This window comes from Python bivittatus, unplaced genomic scaffold, assembly GCF_059951505.1.
Source record: "Python bivittatus isolate LINGU-HERP-01145 unplaced genomic scaffold, Pbiv_v1 ctg000310_np1212, whole genome shotgun sequence".
Lineage (NCBI taxonomy): Eukaryota > Metazoa > Chordata > Lepidosauria > Squamata > Pythonidae > Python > Python bivittatus.
In genome coordinates, this window is record NW_028277054.1 from 493711 (window position 1) to 513259 (window position 19549).

At 60.9% G+C, this 19549-nt stretch overlaps 1 protein-coding gene and 1 long non-coding RNA gene across 17 annotated transcripts; one reads left to right on the plus strand and one right to left on the minus strand.

Moving 5' to 3' along the window:
- Positions 1 to 5993: 5993 nt before the first annotated feature.
- LOC148216085 (uncharacterized) lies at positions 5994 to 10676 on the minus strand. Its single transcript, XR_015795947.1, has 3 exons — positions 10540 to 10676; positions 10299 to 10449; positions 5994 to 6802 (listed from the first exon to the last, which is right to left on the minus strand). It is a non-coding gene; the product is annotated as an uncharacterized LOC148216085 (long non-coding RNA).
- On the plus strand, positions 6853 to 19545 carry KLC3 (kinesin light chain 3). Of its 16 annotated transcripts, none has more exons than XM_088139686.1 (13): positions 10864 to 11220; positions 13531 to 13887; positions 14264 to 14491; positions 14967 to 15036; positions 15337 to 15562; positions 15934 to 16021; positions 16198 to 16299; positions 16823 to 16996; positions 17508 to 17607; positions 17709 to 17749; positions 18050 to 18174; positions 18287 to 18353; positions 19162 to 19545. In XM_088139686.1, exons 1-13 carry the CDS (start codon positions 11038 to 11040, stop codon positions 19219 to 19221), a joined length of 1821 nt encoding a protein of 606 aa, XP_087995812.1. In that variant the 5' UTR covers positions 10864 to 11037; the 3' UTR covers positions 19222 to 19545. The 16 variants fall into 16 exon arrangements, 14 of the variants coding, with proteins under 14 accessions (XP_087995807.1, XP_087995809.1, XP_087995805.1 ...); XM_088139685.1 differs by having other exon boundaries at positions 17709 to 17748; positions 18046 to 18174; XM_088139681.1 differs by lacking the exon at positions 10864 to 11220 and adding an exon at positions 6853 to 9013 and having other exon boundaries at positions 17709 to 18174.
- The last annotated feature ends 4 nt before the right edge of the window (positions 19546 to 19549 follow it).

The following is a 19549-nucleotide window of genomic DNA, read 5'->3' on the forward strand; positions in this document are numbered from 1 at the left end:
CCGTCTCGGGGGTCCCACAGGAAGAGAAGAACTGAATTTAAAAGGGAACTTTTGCTTTCCTGATTCGCAGGGAAAAGAAAGCTCTGCTTTTTCTCCACAGTCCCCCCCTACGGCCCCCAGGAACATTCCTCCTACACCCTCAGCTGCTCTGGCCTGGAAGAGCTCAACCGTGCCCCCCTCCATGGCACCTAGAACAGGTGCAGGCCCGCCCAGCATGTCTCCCAGCAGCTGCAAAAAACTGGTGAGGTAACTGGAACCCTGGCACTGCTCGGAGGGAATGCACCCCCCTCCCTGGGTATTCAGGTTAGGTAAGAAGTACAAGCCCTGGGGAGCCGCATTGTCGGACTGGGGGCATTGACCCCAGATGCCTCTCCAGTAACAGCAGTCAGTCAGTGGCAAGGGAAAAGCCTTCTGCACAAGCTCAGAAGACCCGTTTGGGGTGAACGGCTGCAGCGGAAGAACGTCTGCCGTAAACGCCAGAAGGGCATCTGTTCCCGGCTGCTGAGCCCCTCTCCCTGCAGCCAGACCCTGCTGTGCACGGATGGAGGGGCCCAGTGGCCCAAACCTGGGAAGGTTCTTGAGCAAGGGGGCAACCTCCTCTTCCCGGGCAGCAGGTGCCACCCCCTGACTCCGAGGCAAGAACCAAGGCCATTCTTCCCACTTGGCATCCCCCCAGGGCGGCAGAGCTGGGACGCAGGGACGCCTCCTCCTCTTGCCACGAAAGGCCCCACTGGTTCTGGATGCCAAGCTGACCATGAGGCAGCAGCGCAGGCCAGGCCTGTCTGCGTGGGAGAGCGGCCCTGAGATGCAAGAGGGAACCGCAAGACCAGTGATGCCCCTGCGAGCCCGTCCCCACCGCCCACTGGCACTCCAGCTCTGCTATCAAGCGCCAAGCGCCACAGCCTTTGCCATAGCGGGGCCAGTCACATCTCTGCCGTAAGGTGCTTTCCGACCGACCTCCTCGCTGAACGTGGGAAGCTGTGAGGAAGGAGAGGGACTGGCCACAGGAAGGGCGATTGTGGCAGCCAGGCACTGCACCGTAGCTGCCGTGGCCTACCATTTCTTAACTGCAGTGGCTGTGGCAATGGGGCTGTAGTCCAACACCCGGGAAACTCCATCACCACCAGCTGCAGGCAAGGACCCAGACTGGCTCCACAGCACTCTGCACAAACTCAGAGAAGTCTTTTCCTCCAGGCCTTCCAGGGCACCTCCCAGAAATCCAGGGACCTGGATTTAACCTCCACGGTGAATGTTCTCTGGGGCCACAGTTAGAAATACACTTTCCTGTTGCCCCCTCCAAAAGGGTCAGGACTTCCACAGGCGGCTCCCACAGGCCTGGGCCTGCCCCAGCACCCAGGGCAGGCCGAGTGGGATCGGGTTCCCCATTCCCAGCCCCCTTTCTCTAGGCAAGGAGGAGGGCAGAAGCTTCTGTCCTGCAACAGCTGTCTCTTCGGAATGATTTATGGGAATCTGATCTCTGCCTCTCCACACACCTCCTGCCCCATGCCTGCCTCCCGTCCCACAGCCTGACTGGGCGCAAAGGGCTGCCCCTTCATTTGCCCTTGGGCTGGGCGGGTCTTGGGGGGAGGCAGGACCAACAGTAAATTTCTGGCAGGCTTTCTCAGCATTGAAATGAGGGGCGCTGCTGAAAAGCCGGGCGGCAGCAGCCGGGAGGTTCAGATAGGAAGGAAGGAGCCTTCAAAGCCACAGGGTCCCTCCTGGGATGTTTTCGAGGTAAAGAAGATCCTGCCTTCAGTTTCTAAAGACGAGGAAGAACCGAAAGGGGCCTTCCTTCTTAGCCTGGGTCCCCCCTTGCGTTTGGCTGCGACTCCCACCACCCCCAGCCACAAAGCCCCTGTCCACGTGACCCGCAGGGACAGAGCTGGCCCCAATGTGCCCAGGACAGGCTGGCCCAGGGCCAGGGGAGCCACTCTGGAGGGGGGACCCGGCCCATGGCCTCTTGGGGGAATTCTGGAAGGGCTGCTTGGCATCTCTGTCTGGGGGCACCAAAATGTCTTGGCAGTCTTGGCACCCTGCACAGACCGAGAGTGGAACAGAAAGAGCGTTTCTGCAGGCAGGTCCTGGGCTCCGGGTGGCCCCTTTCACCCAAGGATGGAGGGCTTCCAAGCACAAGACGTCCGTTCCCGGTCAGAAACGGGGAAGTCTGCTTTCTGGGGGTGCGTCCTCAAGCCATCCTCCCTTTTTCAGGAAGAAGAAACGCACACGCTCCGGCCCCAAGCAGAGGGGCTTCCAGAACGGAGTCCCCAGAGAAGGGAGGTCTGGATCTAGATGCTTTGCTGAGGTGGACAGGAATGAGCAAAATGTGGTCCCGGGGCAAAAAGAAGGGTGAGCTGCCCCAGTGGTTTGGGAAGGGGAACGGCTGACTTGTACTGTTTTCCACTCCCGGAGTCCAACACAGCCCATCTGCCCCAGCTCATGTGGATGGGACCAGTTATATCCCACCTCTCCCCCCACCCGCCGACCCGCCCCCGGCAACCTCACCCAGGTGTTCAGCCTGGCAGAGGTCTAGAGTCCCTGAGAGAGGCTGACACTCAGCTCATGCTCAGACAGTGTTCATGGCTCCATGTATTCAGGCTTTGGACTGGCTCAGCCTGGCAGCAGGAACGTCTTCCTGGCAGATGAATTGCCTCGTCTGCACAACCAAATTCGACTGCTGAGAAGGTGGAAATCTAGCCCTTCGGGGAGGGGCAGGGAGAGATACATTAGAAGAAGCTTGTCAGCCTGTGAGCAGCTGAAGTGCAGGTGAGCAGGCGAGAGGGACGTCCACGCCCCCGCCAGGCCAGGGAGATGCCTGCCAGCAGTTCTTCCCTGGCACAGGGTTCCAAGACGGATGGAAACCAGCCCCCATTCCTGAATGCCCACTTCCAGCTCTGCTCCTCCCACTGCTTGGAGGGGCCACGTGCTGTCCAGTCTTCGTCCAGAGGCCAGGCTGGCACTTCATTGCTGCGAACCGGGTGCCTTACCTGATTTCAGCAACCCACAGGATCAGCTCACTCATGGGAATCCTATCCCAGGCCGGGGGGGGGGGAGTGTCGAAGGGAGCGTATTTTTAGAGAACTCATCTCCAACAGCAGCAACTGTCTCAGGTTTCACACCAAAAAGAGAGAGGGAGAAAGAACGGCTGCAAACCACCCTCTCTTGCCCAAAAGCTGGTTGGCCCCGTGTCCCTGGAGAACCTTTACTTCTGTGGCCAACCCGCCCCCCGGCTTTTTCTTGCCGGAGTCTGAAGGTGCGCAATGGCCAGGGGGGGAGAGGTGTGGCTGATTCAGGGGCTGCGGAGTGTCCTGGGCGCATCGAGCACTTTGCCAGCTGGCTGCCAGAATTTCTGCAGCTTGCCTTGATAACCCTAGCAGGGCAAAAGGGCACATAATGCCAGCCGCCTCCCTGAGGGTCGCCATTGGGCTGGGCATGGCAGAATTGGGACACGCTGTGGAGCCAGGAAGGCACCCGAGATGGTGCTGATCCTCTGGATCAGGAGGAAGATCAGCTCTTCTGGACCGGACCAGAATTCACGGTGTCCCCCCATCCTCTCTCCTGGAGCGGCCGAGGCGTTTCCGGCAAAGCCTGAGGCTGGACACGGAAGCAATGCCTCTTCTTGGCTCCTCCACGGCCCCCGACGACCCCAAGGCCGACTTGCCTCGGTGCCTTCCATTTGGGGCCAATGGCCACGGGCCACCCTGCCCTCTTCTGCATATGAAGCCACGATACTAGCAGCCACGTGGCCATTGCTACTTCTTGCGACGACGCATAGTTTCCACCGGGCTCTTATTTATTTATTTAAACTGATTGGCCACCCATCTCCAGTGGGTTGCCTACTCCTTTCTCTGGGCGGACGCTGTAGAGGAGGGCTGGGTCAGTGGCCCAGAGTCAAAGGACTCTGGCCGCACTTTTTCCCACTGGCGAGTTTTCCTCCAGGCAGAGGCTTTTGTGAGCTGCGGCTCACTTCATCAGGTGCGTGGAGTGGCTTGCAGGATTAAATCGGGATCCTGTAGGTCCTTCAGTCTCGAGGGGCGAAAAAACGCCCCAAGCTCCCACAGGGTGGGGGTATAGTCCGTGTGGGTTTAGTGGGGCAAACAGATAAGCCTCGTGGAAGAAGAAGGGGCCTTTCGGCCTGCCTGGGCGTCTGGCTGGGTAGCTGCACAGTGTGGGGCGGGGGGCAGTGGTGAGTGAAGCCCTCCCGTTACAAGAGTGGATGCTTGTAGAAGCTGCCCACTTCCTCTTCCTTCTTTTTCCTCAAGGAGGTGAGTTCTGCCATGCAGGTTCTCCGGGGCAGGACCATCTTGGGCCAAAGGCCCTTGTGCCAGGCAAAATCGCCCGTGCAATGAATCCTCGTCTTTTGCTGCACCCAAGGGGGAAACCCTGCAGGCCAGGTCTCCTCTCAGCTCTCCTCTTGCCAAAGCTCTAGCAAGCCACGACAGTTTTCCTGCTGGTGGTTCCACACTTAAGTGCTGGGGGCTGGTGGAGGAGAATTGCCTGGCAGAGGCATGTCCTGTGCACATTCAAAGGGCACCGAGAAGAACACCAACTCCTTGCAACACTCCTCCAGGACCGGAGGGGCTCCTGGTCTCGCTAAGCCTTTCAAGTGTCTGCAGCAGCTGCCTCGGGGCTCCCTCCGTTTCTCAGGCGCCTGGTAGCACCCGCTGCACTGCTCCTGCCAGGGCACGCACAAGCTCACCAACACTGACCCGTGGGCAACAGTTGGTGGGTCTGCCTGTTGAAGGGGCCTCCTTGCACCTGCGGGAGAGATTACAGGACATGGAGCTCGCAAAGGGTCCTTGTGTGAGCCTGACCACCTGCCGGCAAGAGGCTTTGGGCTTTGGGGGACAGCAACAGCGTTCCAGCCTCCCGCAAGGCTGGATTTTTTTTCCAAGAGTGGTTTTCCCCAAAGCTCAGCTCAGCTGCTGAGCCTCTGTCGTGGCAGACGGGCAGAGATTACACAATGGGCCATGGAAGAGCCCTTTGCTCATGCTCAGAGGCCTGGTCTCAATGCTTTATATGCTGAGGCTAGGCATGGAAAATGGATTTTTCAAAAGAAGGAAAGGCGAGCACTCGTCACATGCTCTGAGCACCCTTGGCTGCAGCAAACACACGGCCCTTCCCCTCTGCCGAGTGACTGCAACATCGCCGCTCCCCCCTCGCTTTTGTAGAAACGAAGCCTTGGCGACAAGCAACAAAATTGAAAGCACCACCACTTCGTGCTGCTGGCTCATCACCGTGATGCCTGGAGGTAGCCCACATTTGCAGGGGAGGAGAAGGAAAGTGAACAAGAGTGATCAGGCCCCCAGAGACGGTTCCGCTGTTAATACCATACATCCGGCTTAACCACGGCCCAGTCCCCAGGAGAGACCTTTCTGCCAGCACAGCTCTGCCCCAGTCTCAGCCTAGGCTTTCTCAAAAGAGGGGGCGCGGGCTGCCAAACCCCCACCCCACGCCTTGGAGCCAGAGGTGTGGTGGTCGGCTGCGGCTCTGTGGCCTCGCCCAGGCTCGGCGATGCCTCCCTTATTTAAAAGTGAATTCGGCAAACCGCTCCTGTTCCAAAAGACAACGCGTCCGCCATGCTGCTGGCTTCCCAGGGAAGGAGAGGAGGAGACCGGCCGTCTCGCTGCATTTGCAGCTCCTGGCAGGTTGCTGATAAACAAACAAGATTACCGGGCAGGGCCCGCACTTTGTCACAAAGCACAAACTCAGCAGAAGCCTGGCCAGGAGTTCAAAAGGAGGGACCCCCCTGGGCAGTTCCCCTATTTGGGATGCCCCCAAGATGTTCTTCACAGTTACCTCTGCCTGCAGACCTAACTGGGAGAGCAGACTCCCTCAAGCACATGAAGTGCCACGAGCGTGGCATGGAAGGTGCCCACCCAGAAATTGGAAGGGGCGGCCACAGAGCGAAGGTAAAGCTTCCTCTTCCTCAGCAGCTGTGCGCTAAAGTGGGTAAGACTATTGTGTGGGATATGACATGACGTGACATGATTGATACGTTTATTATACTGAAACACAGGGCTTACATGAGAAGTTGGTACATGGTATCAAAAATTGCTGACAGCTACGTGGTCCATTATTTCCTTATTTTACTTTCTTGGAGCGCTGATGATCCTTCTTGTTAAGTTCTCACTGAAAAAGAAGAAAGTTCTTCCTGCCCTCTAATGACTTTGGCCATGACCTGTACCCCCCGTCGATGCCATCGGGTCCCACGTAAGCTTCTCCCCTGATCTGCTGGGTGACTTATCCACAGAATAACCGGCTCCTCAGTCATCCCTCCGAAGCGGGGCTTGTCAGACCCGGACCTGATAGAGGTCCTTTGCGTGAGTGGCGTCCCACGGGCCCCGTGCCGTTCAGCGCACCCGTAAAGGGCTTGGATGAGGGGCTAGAAAGCGTGACTGCCCCCTCTGCAGAAGATACAAAGACGGAGGCTCAGAGGGCCCGTTGAGGTTCAGGAGGATCCCGACAAGCTGGAACCGGGGGGGCAGGAACCATACGGTGAATGTCAAGAGGGATAGATGCAGAGGCCCACCTCTGGGTAGGAAAAAGCAAGGCGGGCGTACAGGATTGGTGTGCAGGGGAACCACACTGGGCAGCAGCACATGCACAGCGATTAGGAGCTCTCAGGGGATCCAGATCACAAGCTGAACATGGCGGCGCTGCCAAAGAGAAGAACAGCGGCCCTCGGCTGCATCCACAGGCCTGGAGCGCCGCGATCCAGAAACGTCACCGGTCCTCTCTGCTCGGTCTCAGCCAGATGGCACCTGTCCGCTTCTGGGCAAGGTTTGAGGAAGGAGCCGCCCAGCTGAGGAGAGCAACCGAGACAGTGAGGGGCCTGGAGGAGCAACTCATGAGGAGCAGTTGGAGGCCCGGCGGGCTTAGCCTGGAGAGAGAAGCCTGCGGGGAGACTCGGCAGCCATCTTCAGCTATCCGAATGGCTGTCGTGCAGAAGACGGGGGGGAATCATCCAGAGCTGTTCCAGAAGACCCAGGAAGAAACTACAGTTTCTAGTACATTGAGGGGAAAGTCCTAATGGGAAGAGCTATTCAACAACAGAACCAGCTGCCTCAGGAGGTGGCAGATCCTCCTTCGTGGAAGGCGGCTAGAGGCTGGAGGGCCGTCAGCTGGGGATTCCTGCCCAGACTAGATGACCCCAAGACCCTTTCCAGCCCTGCCTTCTGTGATTCTCTGCTCCAGACTCTGCCCCGCTCTGGCAGCCTTGCTTCCTCAATGGGGGCCTGGGCCCCATTTCCAGAAGGCAAAGCAGGAGAGAGGAGCATGCTTACCCAGCCCCAAAAGCACCAGGTCCTCCCCGTCTCTCTCCAGCCCCACGACTTTGTGTATCCCTGCTGCATTTGCTTACTGTGCAGAAGTCTCAAGGGCTAAAAATACATACGGTTATCAACAGTCCAAAATATGTCCGAGCAGCTGCACTGCCTGAGACAGGCCTTCTGGCCACGCAAGAGCCCAACTCCAGTCCGGGTGCAGGAGAAAGAGGATGCCTCCCCGCCTGTGCCAGTCTCATCTCCCCAACAATCTGAAGTCCCCAAGGCCACACGGGTGTGAAGGGGAGGGTTTGGCCCCTGTCTCCCCAGGTGTTGGGGATGGGCTCTGCTCGTTCTTCCAGCAGCCAGACAGATCCAAGGGTCCCTGCGTCAGTGGGACCCAGCGATCAGCTCCAGAGCTCGCTGGGCTTAATCCAGGTGGCCGGATGGCCCACCTGAGCATGTGATCTCTTAGCAACACACGGCCTACTTCTGAGCACTGGTGGTGAACAAATGAACGTATCTGATCAACATATTTGAAGTCCTAGTGATTAAGTCCATGCTATTACTTTGCGCTGTGTCTGTTACCTTCTCTGAGAGAACTGCCTGGCTGTGAGCACAACAGGACCTGTCTGGTGCTGCAGAGGACGCGCAGGGCGCCCCTGCTGCCCCTGAGTCACGACCGGACAGCCCCAGCCCCAGCCCCTGCCCTGGTGGAAACGAAGCAGCCCAGGCTAGGCTTGTTAGAGGCAAGTGTTCAACTGGGCCAGCCCTGCAGGTCCGGAAGAAGCATCCGTCGTGATTTCTCTCTCCAGACTTCAATTTCCATCATCCCCTAGATAGACGGCCTTTTATGTTGGCTGGGGGATGATGGGAATTGGTCCCACACTGAGTTGGGGAAGAAACGGGGAAATGACAGCCGTGGAGAAACCGGCCGGAGGCAGGAGCATCCCCCCCCCGGGGGGCAGGCAGTTTCAGCCCCGCATCCATCGGCCCCTCCCAGGGAGCAGAACCTGCTCCGCTTTCCACGGAAGAGCTGTGGGCTGGGCAGCGCGAGCCCAGGGGCCCCTCCCAAGTGGCGCGCCTCCTCGTGTGGCTGTGCACCCGGGGGTCCTCCCATCGACAGGGGCTGCGCCTTTGAGGGATCCTCGACCTTCCGCTTCCCTCCGTAGCAGTGGTCCGCAAGCGGGCGCCCCGCAGACCGGCCGGGCGTCCGCTCCAAGCTTCCCCCAAAGCCAGCGAGGAAAGGGGGCATTGGCCGCCCTCCGATAACCCCAGCAGCGGCGCCTGTGGCCAGGGGCCTTTCCGGGCGCCCCGGATTTCGATGAACTGCGGCTGGCCTCGTCCCGCAGCGCCGCCGCCGCCGCCGCCGCCGCTTCGAACGACCGCCTGCCCGCGGGATTGCTGGGTCCGGCGTGGAGTTGCAGCGCCCCTGGTGGCTGCCTGCAGAGCTGTGGGCTGGGGCAGAGCGGGCCCGGCGGATGAGGAGGAGCGCGGCCGGCTAGCCGGCCGGCCTTCCGAAGGCAGGCGGGGGGCTGGGGGCTGCCTTCGGGGCTGCGGAGGGGAGAGCCAGAGCCGGTGGGGACCGGGGCGGGGGGGTTCTGCCGGAGAGATGAGCCGGAGCGGGACGGAACAGAACCGGGGAAGGAAGGCGCCTCAGTGGGCCGGGGGCGTCCTCCGCGGACTTCCTCCCGAGCCAGCCCAGCCGCTTCGTGACCGCCTCGCCCGGGACTGATCGGAAAGCCGGGCAAGTACGTTTAAGCGCTGGCGCCGGCCCTTGGCAGGACTCCCCTGCCTCCCTCCCCGAGCGAGCGAGCGAGCAAGCGGCCCTGCCGAGGACCCAGACGCGGTGCCGCAGATCCGAGCGGGGTCCGCCGCCCCTGGGCGGGCTGCGGCTACTTTCGGCTTTCGGCGCTTGGCGACCGCGCCGTCACCTGGCCCGCTCCCCGGGGAAGAAACGCGGTTCCTGAAGGGGCTGGCCGCGCGTCTCCCCTTTCCGGTCCCCAGCGCGGCTGGGAGGGGAAGGGAGCAGCGGGGAGTCGGGAGCCTCGGCACGAGGCGGAGCCCCGCTGGGAGCTGCCTTTCCGGCCAGGTCCTCCGAGGCAAAGGTGGAGGCGGCCCCAGCCCCACCGCTCCCGGGCTCAGCAGCGGAGCCGGGATGGGAGACCACCAGGGAATCCCCGGGCTTTATCTCGACTGAGACGTGGGGAAAAGGTCCCCGAGCCTGCGGAAACCTCCTTTGCTTGGTCGTGCCTGGCGTTTCTTGGCTGGCCGCCGTGGGTCCTCCTGGCAGGGGGGTCTGCCGCTGGGCTTCCTCTCGATAGGCAGCCGCGTACGCCTGCAAAACCGCTGCCCCCATAGGAAGACCCGGTGCCGAAGAGGACTCCCCAGAGGCTCCTCGACGGCGGCTGGGGCGAGCGGTGGACTCACTGCCCCCCCTGGCCGAGAGGGATGCCCTGGCTTGGCGGAGGCTGGGGGCGCCTGCGCCGGGCCCAGCTCCCCTCCGCCCTTCCCCCTGCCCTCCGCCACCCGCCGGCCGCCATCGACCGGAGACGCCTCTGCGCACTGGGCGCTGCGGGGCGCCTCCCCCTCCCGCGCTGCTCTGGAGCTTCCTCCCGCCAGGGAGGGAGGGAGGCAGCGACGGGGCTGGCGTTGGGCCAACGCGGCTTTTTACGGGCTAAGCAGGAAGGTGAAGGCGCATTCCAGGCGCTCTTCTTATGCAATATTAAAGGAATTGGACGGGGCTCCCACCCTCCTTCCCTCCCTGTCTCCCCTGACCACGAGCAGCCCGTCAGCACCTGCCTCCCCTCCGCTCCGCTCCCCTCCCCCGCCTGGGCTCTGCTGCAAAGCCCCCCCCCCCCGCCGCAAGAACCGGCAGAGTCGCTTTAGCTTAGCCCTGAAAGCAAAGGGCCCAGAGCGACCGCAGGGGCAGGGGGGACTACTTACGGGGGGGGGGGGGATCTTCCCATTGAGTCCCTGAGGCACAGTGGCAAGGGAAAGAAGCTAGATCCATGGTCAGAGGAACTCTTGTCTTACTCAGCTGTCAAAGAGAGTTTCCGGGATTTAATGTCTGCGATTCGGCCTTGATGGGATAGACGCAGTCCGAGAGCCAGGGGCTGCGTTCACACAAGACGCTTCACCAGCCGACTGAACCGAACCATTTCCTTGCTCCACACGCTACGTCGACCTGTAAACCGACCAAGAGGCTGGTTCAGATACCAGGCCAAGCCACCTAACTAACCGAGCTTTCCAGGACTTTATTAAACGCGAACGTTACGTTTGCCGGTGGACACGGCAGTTCCTCCCCGCGTTCACAGGATCGGAGCAGAGCCATGCTTTCTCGGGCTCCGCAGTCTTGGCTTCACGGCTTCCATCCCGTCGGGACGCCCTGCAAGCTGGCTTGCCTGAGCGCAGAGCTCAATTTCTTGCCAGAGGGCTGTGAAGGTCAGGGAATGCAACTCCGGGGGGGGGGGGGCATAGGCCCGGCCGAAGCCGCCCGGTTGGCCGGGCTTCTCCATCTCTCCCAGTCCCCCCCGCGGCCCGATTTCTGCCAAGGCCCTACCGGGGGAGGGGGAGGGGGAGGGGGAGGGCTCGCGGGGCGGGTCTCCTCTTCCCGGCCTGCCAAGTGACGGCTTCTCCCTCCCTCGGCCCAGAGAGCAGGAGGGTCTGCTCGGCGCTGCCCCAGGCTGTCTGGATGGCGCCGAGGGCGGGGGCAGTTCAGTGATGGGGGCTCCGCAGGCAGAGGGCGGCCTGCGGCAACCCCAAGGCCAGGCAGATGGGGGGGCCCTTTCCCGCGGGGGGCTGCGCCGCGGCAGCACCCGTCGGCCCGTTTCTTCTGCGAAACGACCGGAGGAGCTGGCCGGGCGAGGGAGCCAGCGCGGGCGGGCCCTTCAAGCGCGCGGCTGTCCCGGGGCCCCCTCCCCCAGCGTCGGGCGCAGGTGACAGGAAGGAGGCGCAGGTCAGGGGCTGAGGGGGGGCGCAAGTGCCCTGCGCGGAAAGGCGGCGGCGGGCGACGTTCGCTGCTTTAGGGGAAAGGCAAGGAGGCCTTTATTGAAATTAGGGCGAGCTGCCGCTCCGCTTTCAAGAGAGGGGGGCCGCCTGCACAGGAGGGGCGGGGCGCCTCTGGGCACGTGCAGAGCGCCTTCCAGTCGCGGCCCACTGCGGGGCAGGAGGCGGCGCGGGCAGGTAAGCCGCGACTCCGCTGGGCGGGGCAGGAGCGCCCCTCCCTCCGAGCGAGGCGCTGAGCCCAGCTGCGGGCGGCGGAGGCTGCCGGGGCGCGGTCGCGGGCTGGGGCGCACGGCGCGGATTCCCTCCTCCTCCTCGGCAGGCAGGCAGGGAGGAAGGTAAGGCAGGGGCAGGAGCAGGCCTTGCCCGGGAGAGTCGGAGGCTCTCCTTCCTCGCTGCCGGAGCTGCGGCGTGCAGCGGTGGGCCGGGAGCACGCGCGTGTAGACGTCCCGGCTCTGAAGCCGCCTGTGCTTGGTTACCTGGGGAAGCTTTCCGCTCACCATAGGCGAGGGCGATTTCCCGGGGGACGGGGGGAACCTGGCCGCATGCTTTGGCGAGGGGACAGAGAGGACGGTTCCTCCCAGGCGGTCGTGCTGACGGGGCCTCCCCGGGAGCGACCCAGACCTCCGTCCCGTCTCTGGCAGAGGCGGCGCTTCAGGGCAGCCGGCCTGGGCCGGCCTGCTTCTCCCGGAGCTGCCGAGAGGCGAGAGAAGGACCGGGGCGAGCTCCACGCAGGGCTGAGCAGGCTCGCTTGTCCTGGTATCCCACGCGGAAGCGGGGCGCCGTGCTGCCGGTGAGGGGCCTCGCAGGCCGTGGCGGAGAAGCGGGGATGCGCTTGTGCGGGAGGGCTCTGCAAGAGGGGAAGGGAGCTTTTCAAAGAGGTGCCTAACGTTGTGCAAATAGTTCCTCAGCAACAAAAGATACACTTGTGTATCTTCTCATTTGCCGAAACAAGGCCCAAGTCAGGAGCTGCATCCAAAATTGGTCTGGGTCACCCTTGTGAACGCGGAATCTGTGGGTTGTTGCAGCTAAAGGTATTTTTGTACCTTCCTAGAATACTGCATACAGCTCTGGCTACCACACCTCCAAAATATGTTTATGTATTTTATTTCTAAAAGAGTTGCAGAAAAGCAGATGCAGGGGCTTGGGAAGAAAACATTTGAGCCTTTTTATTTTGGGGGGGAGGAAGCTAGAGAGAACATGATAGCAGCATTTAAAATAATGCAGAGGTAAAATCTGCTTTTCTTGTTCTGGCACTAGAACGCAGGGCAATCCAGTGAAGCAGCTTGATCGGATGAAAGCAGGCCCTTCTTTAAACAGTGCAGAGTTAACCAGTAAACATTTACAGTATTTCTACACCAGTTGGGGTGATGGGCACCCGGTTGAGAGGCTTTGAAAGGGGGCTAGCCATTGTGAAGGAGACGGCAGTCCCACAGCTCTGTCTTGGCCTCCAGTGCCAGACGGGACACTGGCCAAGCCAGTCTTCAGGGAGGGAAGCGGGCGGTGCTGAGGCCTCTTGTTGGGGGGTTCCGAAGTGCCAGGCAGCCGGCCTGGGAACAGGACAGCCCCTGGTCTCCTCAGCCGCAGGGGGCTCCTCTGTTCTTTCAGAAGGCCTTGCCTGATGGACTGTTGGAACTGAGACATCCCAAAGCCTCAAGAGCATTGATCCTGGCCCAAAGATACCCAGCCCAGGTCTGGAGAAGGCTGAGTGTGCCGGGAGACAATTCCTCCTCCATCAGGCTGCAAAGAGGGCTTGGTCGAGAAGCATGTTGCTACCTGCACTCTGGTGGCATCCGGCTGGAGAGACTGGTTTGGGATTCAGCCCCAGATCCCGGCACGCAGCCTTCCCAGAGGGCCCTGCCTGCCTGCCTGCCTGCCTGCCTGCCTGCCTGCCTGCCTGCCTGCAATTGGAGGCCATGCTAAGGGCCCTGGAACCCAACTGGGGAGGCGGGAGAGGTTGCCCATTCCAATTCGGAGGGCAACATTTTATCTGGGGCCAGACATATAACGTTTACAAATGGTGCCTCCTGCTTTGGATGTCCTCTTAATAAAAAAACACAGGTGCCCCAACAGTTCTCCCCACAACTTCACAAGTTTGTCTTATCTTCAGCTGATGTTCATTCTGATTAATAGAGAACAGGGTTTGGAGACCTGGAATGCCTCTGAGAATGTGCAGAGGGCTTGGATAACCTTCGCATCATTAGAGGATGAGCTTCCATCCTTGAGGTGCAACTGCCAGAGGAGCTCCTTGTTTGCCTTTTAGAAGCCCCTGCGCCCAGAGCCGCCAGGTGCTCGGAGCCCTCCTTCCTCTGGGCCGACACGGCCCGCCATGTCCATCATGGTGGGATTGGGTGACAGCCAATCGGAGAGGATGACAGCCGATGACATCATTCTCCAGACGCGCCAGGTGATGAAGGGCCTGGAAGCCCTGCGGAGCGAGAACAAGAACATCCATCACCGTCTGCAGGAGGCTCTGCTGAAGGAGCATCAGCTGCAGACCGAGAGGGAGGGCGCTGCGGTGGCAGTCGTGGATGCCCAGGCCCTGGAGCTTCTGGAGGAAAAGCAGGACCTCGTCTGCAGGAGCCTGGAAGGCATTGAGCTGGGCATCGCAGAAGGCCAGGTATTCCGGGAGCCTGGAGGGAGGGGAGCCAGGAGGCTGCTTGCCCTGCTGTGACGTCATGGAGGTGGCAGCCCAGAGACCTCAGGGAGGTTTGAGTCCGGGGGGGCTGCTTTCCAAGAGCTGTAGTGACATGAGCCTGGGATGGGGTGCTGGCAGGGGGCACCCCGGGCAGCCGGTTTTGATTTGCCCCTGCATTGGTGGAATTGTAAAACCCCTGTGGAATAGCAGAAGATTCCACTGGAAGCGTCAAGCGTATTTATTTGTCTGGCCTTCCCTGGATTGCTCGAGTGCCTTGCTCTGAATTGCAGCCAGCCCCGCTTTGGCTTCCCTTAGTCCAAAGGAAGCGAAATGCTCCAGCGCCCCCTTCCCCTCCCAGATGCTGATTGCCCTGTCCTCACACATCGGGGCGCTGGAGGCCGAGAAGCAGAAGCTCCGGGCGCAGGTGAGGCGTCTGGGCCAGGAGAACCTGTGGCTGCGAGACGAGCTGGCCGGGACCCAGCTGCGGCTGCAGCACAGCGCGGAGGCGGTGGCCCAGCTGGAGGAGGAGAACGGGCACCTGCGCTTCCTGAACCAGCTTCGGCACTGCGAGCCCCGAGAGGAGCAGGTGCAGCAGGGACTCCCGCCAAGCTGCCCCACACGCCCCGGCTCAGAGCAGCTTTTCTCATGGGGAAGCAGAATGGCTTGGGGCGACCAGAATAGTTTTTTAAGGATGGGTCTGCTATGCTCTCTCTGAATCTGGGAGCTTACAGCGAAAGCTGCAGAAGAACTCAAGTCCCCCCCACCAAGAAATTTAGAAGGCTCATATGAACCATGAGTTCAGTACAGGACCCCAAATTAAATCTTTAATCCAAATTATTTGGATGCTCAGAGATGGCACTTTGGCTCAGGAAGATTGGGATTGTAGTCCCAGGACCCCAAAGGGCAGCAAGAGGGGGGCCAGGGCTTTATTTTGCAGCCCTTTGCTTGTTTGCTTAATTGGCACTGTAAGCCTCCCCTTGGCCTTTAATTAGGAGAGCGCTCTTTAAAGGGAAAAGAAGTCCTCCCTGCTGCTCACTGAGCTTCCCGGTTTCCCCTTGCAGGCAGAGAAGGAGGAAGTGGAGCAGAGCAGAGGCAGCCTGTTTCTCAGCACGGATGAGGACCAAAGGCCAGGTGCGCTTCCCTGAAGGTCCTTTGATTTCTCAGGTGTCCACAGAGTGGAGGCTTGGCCTGACGAGCTGCTGCTGCCTGCCTGCCTGCCTGAGCGAGGCTGAAGCTTCGACCCAGGAGGAGGTTGCAAGGAGCCTGTTCCATCTCCAACAGAGCCATAATTAACATGCCTGAAAGCAGCAGAGGCGCTGGGCAGGGGGCCAGGGATGAGGAACCTCCCTGCTTGCCTGGGTCAGGTGAGAAGGGTGCTCTGCTTCTGCCCAGCCTCGCTGCGCCAGGCTCCCTTTTGGTTCTTCCCTGCAGAGGGGCACAGTCCGAGCGCAGCCACCTCAGCAGCTCAGCAGGGCGGGTACGAGATCCCAGCACGCCTGCGGACCTTGCACAACCTGGTGATCCAGTACGCCTCCCAAGGGCGCTACGAGGTGGCCGTGCCACTCTGCAAGCAGGCCCTGGAAGATCTGGAGAGGAGCTCAGGGCATGGCCACCCGGACGTGGCCACAATGCTCAATATCCTGGCGCTGGTCTACCGGTAAGATGCCCGAGGCGCCAGCCCCCTCTCCAGTGAGCGCCTCTTCCACAGCAGCTTGCCAGGGACCAAGTGCAAAGACCGGGGAGGGGGTGGCACTCCAGGAGACCCTTTTGCTCCAGCCAAGAAAGATGGAAAGACTCCCCAATACCGAGTTAAAATGAATTGGGCAGACCAGCTAGAAGAAAAGGTCGGGGGGGCGGACAAGGAATAACCACTCGGATGTTTTTGCTGCAAAGGTCAATCTGGCTGTTGCTTGCCTCCCCACCACCCCGAGTCCTCTGGGCTGCAGCTACGTGCTGGGGCTGCTCTGGCAGAAACCTGGAGGCTGCGCCCTGCCACCCCTCCAAGCCTTCCTGCTTCTCCTCCCGCAGGGACCAGAACAAGTACAAGGAGGCCACAGAGCTGCTCAATGATGCCCTGGACATTCGCGAGCAGACTCTGGGTGCGGAACACCCTGCAGTGAGTGCCTGAGCTGTGTGGGTGGGCACCAGCACTGGGCAGAGGGTGCGAGAAGGAGGGGGAGAGGCCCTGGCTTGGTCCTGGGCGAGACGCAGCCGTCTCCTGCTGCTTCTGAGGGAGCTCTATTCCGCGTCCCTGAGCTGAGCTCTGGCTAACCCTCCCTCTGTTCCTGGCAGGTGGCCGCTACCCTGAACAACTTGGCTGTGCTGTACGGCAAGCGGGGGAGGTACCGAGATGCCGAGCCGCTGTGCAAGAGAGCCTTGGAGATCCGCGAGAAGGTAAAGCCTGTCGGACGGTCCTGAAAGAGGCCGAAAAGCTGCCTCTTCGGCCTCTGTCATAGCGTTGCCCCAGCTCATCCCCAGCCGAGGAATGGAGGGCACAGAAACCCCAACCTCCTGCCATTGGAAATTCAGCACGGCCACCTTTCAGATCCCTGGTGAGAGCCAGTGGCTCTCTAGCCGGCTTTTCCTGGCCTGGTGCCTCCAGACGGTGCCTGGAAGGCTTAGATGTAGAGGAGGAGAATCGGGCAGGAGAGGCCTTGGAGCAGCCAGGAGCAGTGAGAGGGGGCTGCCACCAAGGCCAGCAGGAGGGTGCCAGGCACAAGGCCTCGTTCCGGCTGCACGAGGAGCCACCTGCGACAAAGCTGTCTCTGCGTTCTGGGAGCAGAGGAGGCGCCTTGCTTTTTAGGCCTTCCACAGTCAGGATTCAAAGAGACGCAAGCGCTGCACATTGCGCCCACCCTTGCCTGCCCAGGTGCACAAGCAGGAGTGCAGCTGAGCACCACTGCGCTTTTTCCCACAGGTGCTGGGCACCAACCACCCAGATGTGGCCAAGCAGCTCAACAACCTGGCGCTGTTGTGCCAAAACCAGGGCAAGTTCGAAGAGGTGGAGCAGTACTACCAGCGGGCCCTTCGCATCTATCAGACCCAGCTGGGCCCCAGCGACCCCAACGTGGCCAAAACAAAGAATAACCTGGTAACCTTGGAAGGAGGGGCGCCTCTGCAGCTGCTGCCCCCGTTTGAGGATTAGGGTTGGCTCTGCAGGGTGCCTCTTCTAGGAGCAGTTAGTGCTGGCGAACTCTTTGGGTAAACTAAGTTTAGAGCAAACACTAGTAACAGTAAGTGGAGCAACACATTGGCGACACATTTTTACTGACAAATAAGCTTTGAATGAATGGCACAGCTGAGCCAGGAGCTGCTTCAACCAAGGCTTGGCTCACGACTCTGTCTGGCCAGTTCTTTCCTTCTCCCCCCTCGCCCCCCCAGGCAGTATGAGAAGCCGCCTAACTAAAGCAAAGCAGTGGGTTTTTTCGCTGCGCACACTTTGGCAAGATACCTGGTGGGGCCGTGGTTTGCCCTTGGGTGGGTGCGCTGGCTTGTGTGTGGGACGCATTGTCACCTGGAGGTCTGGGGCCCAGCCGCTGCCTGCTGGAGCAGGGGAGGGCAGGGCGCTCACCTCCCCCTCCCCTGCCTTCTCCCTGGGCCAGGCCTCCTGTTACCTGAAGCAGGGCAAGTACGAGCAGGCCGAGGAGCTGTACAAGGAGATCCTCTCTTCGCACGACCAGGAGCTGGACACCCCCAGGGGCGGTAAGAGGGGCAGCCCCTTTGCCCGCAGGAGGGCAGGGCAGGCGCCTTTGTCCTTGCAGGTGAATGCACTCTTGAACCCCTCCCCTCCCCCACATCTTCAGGTTATAGCCGGACAGGAGCTGAGAGCACCTGGGAAGGGCAGGTAAGACCTCGGAGCCTTTCTCCCCCCCCTCCCCCCACGGAGCAGCCACTGTCAAGCTGCTTCGCTTTGGCACTGCTTCCTCCTCTTTGCACCCTCTGGCTGGATTCTACGGAGGGAGGGCGTGGTGAGGTTCTCACACAGACCCCCATGGTAAAGGAGGGCTCCAGGGCAAGGCCATGGCTACCTCCATTTCCTTCTCGGATCGCAGGTGGCTGGAGGGGATGGGGAAGCCCCCCAGGCTTTGGGCCCGTGCTCTCCCTCCCTCCCTCCCTCCCTCCCTCTCTCTGTCTCTCTCGGAAGGAGGCAATGAGGCGCAGCAGCTCCTTCTCTCGGCTCCGGGAGTCCCTCAAACGCGGCAGCGAGAAGCTGGTCTCCAAACTCAAGGGGGAAGCGGTCGGGCAGCCCAAGGAAGCTTCAGCCCCCGCGTGAGTTTGAGCTCCCCGGGAGCTGTTGCGAGCCTTGCCTTTTGGCAGGTCAATGCATAGCCGTGTGCCACAGCGGCAAGGCAGGAGAGTAACAGGCGCCTCTCTTCCCCAGGGTCAAACGGGCCACGTCCCTCAATATGCTGCATGTGAATGAGGGGACCGCTGTTGCACCCCCAGCGGTGAGTCTGGGGCCCGCAAGGACCACGCTTAGCAGCAGAACTCTGGGCTGCAGGCCCAGGGCAGCGGCTGGACATCCCCGCTGGCCCCAGGGATGGTTCCGGCCGGCCGGCTGATGGCTTGGCCCAGCACCCGGCTGAACCTGAGGGCTTACGCAGGGCTCCTTCTCTGGCTGGGCTCACGTGGCCGGGGCAGCGCAAAGCGGCTGTTGGGCAGGGGAAGGGGGACCTTTCGTTCCAAGGAAAGTGGGGCCAAAAGGAGAGGCTGCGTTCACACAACAGGACAGACTGGGACAGCTTTAACTGGTTAGGTTTTGTTTTACCGCTTAGCATGCTAGTTGACAGCCAAGCCAGGCCAGGCCAGGCCAGTGAAAGGCCCCAGGCTAGAAACCGGGAGACCGCGAGCTCTAGTCCCGCTTAGGCACGAAGCCAGCTGGGTGACCTTCGGCTGCCCCCCCCCAGCCTTCCTCTCAGGAAGGAGGCAGCGGCAAGCCACTTCTGAAAATGTTGCCAAGAAAACTACAGGGACTAGTCCAGGCAGCCGCCAGAGTCAAAAAGCTGACTTGACACACCAAAAAAACCCTAGTTGAACCCAGGACACCTGGTGAGCGTGAGGCCCAATGGAGTTTGCCAAGGTAGCCTGGTAATCTGGTTCAGCCTGTGGCACAGACCCAGCCAGGGAGAACCACAAACTCCAAGTGAAAAAGCCCCGCAGAGCAAGCATTAGCGCACAGGGCTTTTGTGACAGCAAGCCACAAACTTACCGAAGAGAGCCTAAAAGAGGGGCGCCACTTCTGTTTCCGTGCTGCAGCAGCCCACCAGGAACCTGAGCGCCAGCATCCAGGACCTCACGCACAGCAATTCGCACTAGGACTGGTCTTCGCTCCTGCTGGCCGAGGATCGCCTGTTGGCGCCAGCGCTCCCGGGACTGACTCCCGCGTGCATGGAAAGTCCTCCTTTTGGTGGCGGGGGAGGGGAGCGCCCCACCCAATTTGCAGAGGACTATTTCTCAGGAAGTGGAGCAGCAACTGCCCATCCCCAAAGCATCGCAAGGTGGGGGAAGCTTCTCCCACCTCGCTACTGCCTTAAACTCTTTGGGCAGGAGCAGCAACCCTTGCTGCGGTTCCTGTCCAGCCAGTCCTATTTATGCAATGGAAGCACCTGCCCCCACCCTTAAATAAAAGGTTGCTGGAAATGAA

Coding starts and splice junctions, on each gene's coding strand:
- KLC3 (XM_088139675.1), top strand. CDS start 11,038: ATGGGGGGGCCCTTTCCCGCGGGGGGCTGCGCCGCGGCAGCACCCGTC. Junction 11,221..13,530: donor GTGACAGGAAGGAGGCGCAG/GTCAGGGGCTGA, acceptor TTTGCCTTTTAG/AAGCCCCTGCGCCCAGAGCC. Junction 13,888..14,263: donor TGGGCATCGCAGAAGGCCAG/GTATTCCGGGAG, acceptor TTCCCCTCCCAG/ATGCTGATTGCCCTGTCCTC.